General features: G+C 37.1%; 1 protein-coding gene across 1 annotated transcript; it reads right to left on the minus strand.

Moving 5' to 3' along the window:
- Positions 1-2138: 2138 nt before the first annotated feature.
- On the minus strand, positions 2139-5298 carry LOC128012965 (lymphocyte antigen 86). The gene is made up of 5 exons (XM_052595576.1): positions 5141-5298; positions 3470-3556; positions 3263-3391; positions 3123-3175; positions 2139-3034 (listed from the first exon to the last, which is right to left on the minus strand). Exons 1-5 carry the CDS (start codon positions 5259-5261, stop codon positions 2951-2953), a joined length of 474 nt encoding a protein of 157 aa, XP_052451536.1. The 5' UTR covers positions 5262-5298; the 3' UTR covers positions 2139-2950.
- Positions 5299-6395: the final 1097 nt, after the last annotated feature.

A 6395-nucleotide genomic window follows, 5' to 3' on the forward strand; every position in this document is an offset into this window, starting at 1 on the left:
GTCTCCGTCTAGTTCTGGATGTATCGGTTAAGGAGGTCTTGTACGGGTCAATGAATAACCTGTTTAGGGCATTTATCATTCCCTCCCAAAGTTTGCATGGCTGTTGAGTGTTCAAGTCATGCATCTTTGCAGAACACCACCAAAAGTGAAATAACTTCAAATATGTTCATGTTATATGTTTGTTTCATTCATTATCATGCAAACTACATCTAAGTGTTGCACGTTGGGTTTAAAGCCCGTTCTGAAAGGCCTACAGATCTACTCCAGAGTAAGACCTCAGTCTCCAAACTAGCCGAAACTTGAGAGTGATGTTATTTATTGACCGTTACCTAGGCATCCGAATGCAACCCTGTTGCTAGGGAACAACCCTTCACGGCAACAAAAGGTTTCCTTTATCCTCTGTGAACGAGTCTGAAAGAGTACCTCAGCAGCGGCGCGGTCTGAAGACATCCCACAATGCCCTGCAGGCCGCTGCATCACAACACACGGCATGATATATGATATTATCTCTCACTGCATCCAAATGGTGCTCTTTCCTCAATTTGAAATAGAAAACATCTTAATCAGATCATTAGGGATGCTCCTGGACTAAGCTGCAGCACACAACATACTGAACGTCTCATGCTAGCGGATTACAAAATATGCTTGGTTAAAGGGAATTATACACGGATTCAGAGCAATAACTGTCCAAATTTGGCAAAACCAGAATAAAAGCAATCAAATTTGAGACGTTTTTTAAATAAGCACGTTGCAGAGTTCGCATTTGTCATATTTTTATTGCTTTATTTTGTTACTGTGAGCCTGAGGAATTCATTCGGTTATCTGTTTATAAATAAACAACATTAATGATGTACTGACTAAATATATTCACATTTATCAGCCATTGAAACATCTGTCATATAGATACAGAATACCTTTGCTAAGGATGTTTGAAGCTTTATAAAGACACTGTTATAAAAAAATATACTTAGTAAACATACTCTTACCAACTAACTTGTTCATTTGCTTATCTAGCTAGAAAATATAGTATAAGAATATTTTACTAACATTTATGTTATAATGTTTTTTCTTGGTTATATGAATGTTGAGGGAACATTCTATTCTATAGGTTTGAAAAGATTGTGAGAATGTTACGTTTGAATGTTCTCTGAACATTCTGAAAGAAGTAATAATAAAAATAGATTCACATCAAATATAAACTATATCATTTTTTGTGCTAACATCACTGGAATAACATTTGTTAGATGTCTAATGTCTTTCAGTGGCTCTAAACTTCTTTTTGAACTTTCTAGCTAGCTTTGACAAAATAGAATAAAAGCCTGACTTTGTATTACGGATCGAAACGGATGATGAAACAGCTCGTCTTTCAAGCGCAGAAATAACTAATTGAATTTCCCAAACTGGGTTTACATGTTCATTTTCTCAGAAAGTGCACGGTTTACTGAAGTATAAGCATGTGATGTATAACTCAGAAGGATTATGCAATGCTTTTTCCGGGCTTTGGGGATGGAAGTTCTGGTCTGTATGAAGTGAAATGTATGTGAAATAGAGAAGGAGGCAGATTAATCTCTGAGGAAGAGAGAAGACACGGGCATACGGACACTTCAACCAGACCTGCCTCTTTAATATTTCATGTGTACATTAGGACTGTGTGTCTCTAGATTATCAGGTCCCATCACTCCAGATGAATGGAAGGTATGTGATGAATGTGTGTGCTGTCATTATGAATGGGCAAACACTTTGTATTTGCTTGTGTTGCTTGCAATTAAATATGGTGTCTAATATCTTGTGCAATTGAAAAAAGTTCCACTTTTCACTTCTTCATTCAGTAGGCCGATACATTAACTTAGTTTCAGTACGTTCTTGAGACAAAATCTAGAATGATATAACAAACGAAAGTGATTTTCGAGAGGACATGAAGTCGATGCAGTGCATCTGTCTGTGAGAGGATGAGAGTGCAGCAGCAGAACAGGGTCAGAAGAGATGATGGCGCCATCTACTGGTGACAGACAGAACTGCGCTGTGATACATTTGAACTTGTGAGACTTGTGTGTGAATACTTTTGCTGTGTTATTTTAGCATCATTCAGATACTATAATACTTTGTATTCACATTTTGAATAATTAAAAAAATAAGTTTAAGGTATTATTCAAATGTAATATTTTTTTATGATAGTGCATTAGTTTTTATTAATTCTAAATTTCAGGCTTTCTAGGAAGGAAAATTTCCACTGCAGTTTTATTTCCACTGTAATTCATAACGCTTGTTGTTGTTTTTCTATGATGGAAATCTTTAACATTTGTGGATTTTTTTATTTTATTTTATAATTTATTTTATTTTTTATTAATTATAGCTGGACATTTTAGGTCTTTTTTTTCTTTGGCTAATTTCATAGCTGGACATTTTAGGTCTCCTAAAAGAAATTAATAAATAATATTTTCAAGGAAATTCCAGCTTGTTTGAAAATGAAACATAATAAAGATATGTTTCTTTATTTTATTGACAGTCTCATACTGTATTTCAATCATGCTTTTCACTGAAAATGTCCTCCGTAGTTTCAGGAGAAAAAGTTTTTTTTGTTTTTTTTTACTAAAATAATTTTCACAAAATAAATATTGAATCTAGATATTTTGTTCACTGCTTTTTTACATCCCTTTTTTTCTGTTTGCATTTTGTTTTTAATGGATTCTTATAGTTTTAAAAGAGCAATGGTCTGAGACCAGGGCAAAAATCACCTGAAAGCATCAAAAATCCTGAACATACGCCGACACTCACTCTGTACATTTCCCATAACTCTACATTGAGGAACAACAAAAATAACTTAAACATTCCTTTGCTGAAATGCAGTAATATACAATTAACATCTGAGTTCAACAACTTGCAATTACCACAGTGTAATAGATTGTACAGTTGCTCTCAGCTGAAGCACAGGTCCTCTGCTCTTAAAGGATCAATGAAAGCTGAGAGTTGCATTCACACAGGCGATCAGGAAGCCTTCTTGATTTATTGCACGTAGTTTAAGATCAAAATCAGCCTGTGAAAAAACACAATAAAGGCCATGTTCGTTTTCAAAGTAATATGACGTGAATCAAAGCTGTTTGAATGGAATACACAAATCAAACCTTTAGAGGAAGATTTATTTTTGACTTAAATGATGACTCGACGGTGATGATTTCTGGAGAAATCAAAATCGAACACATTATTCCTAATAATGGCATTTTGCAATCTATTGATTGTAATACTGTGAAGGGTGCTCACTCACCTCCTCTCCTGCTTCCACAAAACTTAAAACGTGGGAACTGAGGAAGACAGAGGGGCTCGTCCCGCTTCAGGATCGGGTGATCATTGAGCAACAGCTCGTATGATGAATAAAGCTCATCGATGGACCTCCCTGTGGAAAACACACGCTTACTGCCTGAGGGCATTGATCTGAAACCTGATATTGTTATGATGAAAGATGAAAACTCACTCAGAATCAAGGCCAATCTGATTTTTACAACATCGGTTAATCTCTCAGGGCAAGGCAGGAAAGTAAAACCTACATCCTGCAAAGGGTCTGAGACAATGAAATGGGGGGAAAAAAAGCAATTCAGCTCAAAACATTCCTCCAGTCTTCAGTGTCACATGATCTTCAGAAATCAGTATAATATGATGATTTACTGCTCAAGAAACATTTTGAAGACTGTACTTCTTTTGGAAACCGTGTGATAGTTTAAAATTTTCACGATTCTTTGCCGAATATAAAGTTCAAAGGAACAGAATTTATTATAAATAACATATAAATGGCTTTAATGTCCCTTTTCATTTATTCAACATATTCACAATGAATACAGGTATTATTTTCTTAAATCATACACTGTATCTTTCTGACCCCAAACCCTGTCACACAGATCTCACACTGATCTCGCACTGATCTCGCACAGATCTCACACAGATCTCACACTGATCTCACACAGATCTCCCACAGATCTCGCACAGATCTCGCACAGATCTCACACTGATCTCGCACTGATCTCGCACAGATCTCACACAGATCTCACACTGATCTCACACAGATCTCCCACAGATCTCACACTGATCTCACACTGATCTCACACAGATCTCACACTGATCTCACACAGATCTCACACAGATCTCACACTGATCTCACACAGATCTCACACAGATCTCAGACAGATCTCACGCAGATCTCACACTGATATCACACAGATCTCACACTGATCTCACACAGATCTCCCACAGATCTCACACTGATCTCACACTGATCTCACACAGATCTCACACAGATCTCACACTGATTTCAGACAGATCTCACGCAGATCTCACACTGATCTCAAACTGATCTCACACAGATCTCACACTGATCTCACACTGATCTCAAACTGATCTCACACAGATCTCACACAGATCTCACACAGATCTCACACTGATCTCACACTGATCTCACACAGATCTCTCACTGATCTCAAACAGATCTCACGCAGATCTCACACAGATCTCACACTGATCTCAGACAGATCTCACGCAGATCTCACACTGATCTCACACAGATCTCACACTGATCTCACACAGATCTCCCACAGATCTCACACAGATCTCACACTGATCTCACACAGATCTCTCACTGATCTCACACAGATCTCACGCAGATCTCACACAGATCTCACACTGATCTCAGACAGATCTCACGCAGATCTCACACTGATATCACACAGATCTCACACTGATCTCACACAGATCTCCCACAGATCTCACACAGATCTCACACTGATCTCACACAGATCTCACACTGATCTCACACAGATCTCACATTGATCTCACACAGATCTCACACAGATCTCACACAGATCTCACACTGATCTCAAACTGATCTCGCACTGATCTCACACAGATCTCACACTGATCTCACACAGATCTCCCACAGATCTCACACAGATCTCACACTGATCTCACACAGATCTCACACTGATCTCACACAGATCTCACACTGATCTCACACAGATCTCACACTGATCTCACACAGATCTCACATTGATCTCACACAGATCTCACACAGATCTCACACAGATCTCACACTGATCTCGCACTGATCTCAAACTGATCTCGCACTGATCTCACACAGATCTCACACTGATCTCACCGCAGCTCCTGTAGGTCACCGTGATTCTTTCAGAGTCGCAGACTGTGTGAAGCGGCCATCGAGGATCCTGAGCGTGAGCTTCATTCATCTGAACCAGAGTCAGAATCACAACCAACAGCATACTGACACACGCTCGTGTCTTCACAGAGTCTGACTAACGTAGGTGAAATATGTGGTGGAACAGGGCAACTTAACTTCTCCTTTAGGTCAAGCGCTTCAGACGGTGTCAGCACGTCACAAGTTTCACTTCCCTTCATCTTCATGTCATCAACATGCCCTAGAGCTACTTCCTAATATCTAATACAACCAGATATAGTTATGTAAATTGCATTTGTAATAGTGCCTAAATTATTAGACTCTGTAAGAACAGCATCTGATGGCTCATGTGTAGGGTTTAAAAGTTCAGCTAAAAGCATCACAATTAAATCATTCTTCTTAAAACTCTTTTCATTTTAGTACTTTTTAAAAAAGACATTAAAATAGGTTTAAATTTTCCATGTCATTTAGTTTTTTAGTCTTTTTTTTTAACTCACAATTTTATTTTTAATTAATTAATTTATTTTAAATGACCTTTTGAGAAATAATGAATCGGTAGAAAAGCACTTTCTTTCTCTTCTTTTTCAGATATAGCATTGTTTAGCACTTTTGTTTTAATGTTGGTAGTATCAGTATCACTTTTATTGTTTCATAAGGGATCGAGAGAAGATGAGAAGAGAAAGAGGAAACATGATCTGGAAAAGTCACAAGTTTGGACATTATTTGGCTAAAAGTGTAACGTCAAACCGATACATCATCTCCAAAACCTATCAAGGGTTTTTCTTTTTGTCCAGCTTCTGAAAAATAAAGAGACCCAGAGTTCATAGACATAGATTTGATCAGTGACAAAAACTACATTTGTTTCCATTTAGGGACAACATTTGTCCTCTTAAAATTGATTTATGTTTATTTTTAGAACATTTATACAGGATTCTTTCTCTAACCATATCAAATAAATGTGTTAACTTTTAATTTGGACTGTTAAATGCAATTGATGAATTCTGTTAGTTTCTGTTGGACGTGTCCAATTCGAGAACTGAAGTCGCATTTACCCTGTATTTACACATTCAGTTTACACTGAAATTACAATTGCATAAATACTGTTATGAGATTAATGTTTTAAAATCTTTCTTTATTGACACCTTTCAAATCTTTGACATACATAATTATGTCAATACATACATACAGTACTGTATGTTGAATTTTGGGGGCATTTTTG

This window comes from Carassius gibelio, chromosome B24 (assembly GCF_023724105.1).
Source record: "Carassius gibelio isolate Cgi1373 ecotype wild population from Czech Republic chromosome B24, carGib1.2-hapl.c, whole genome shotgun sequence".
NCBI lineage: Eukaryota > Metazoa > Chordata > Actinopteri > Cypriniformes > Cyprinidae > Carassius > Carassius gibelio.

Coding starts and splice junctions, on each gene's coding strand:
- LOC128012965 (XM_052595576.1), bottom strand. CDS start 5,261: ATGCTGTTGGTTGTGATTCTGACTCTGGTTCAGATGAATGAAGCTCAC. Junction 3,557..5,140: donor GGTGACCTACAGGAGCTGCG/GTGAGATCAGTG, acceptor TCATTGTCTCAG/ACCCTTTGCAGGATGTAGGT. Junction 3,035..3,122: donor AAATAAATCTTCCTCTAAAG/GTTTGATTTGTG, acceptor GTTTTTTCACAG/GCTGATTTTGATCTTAAACT.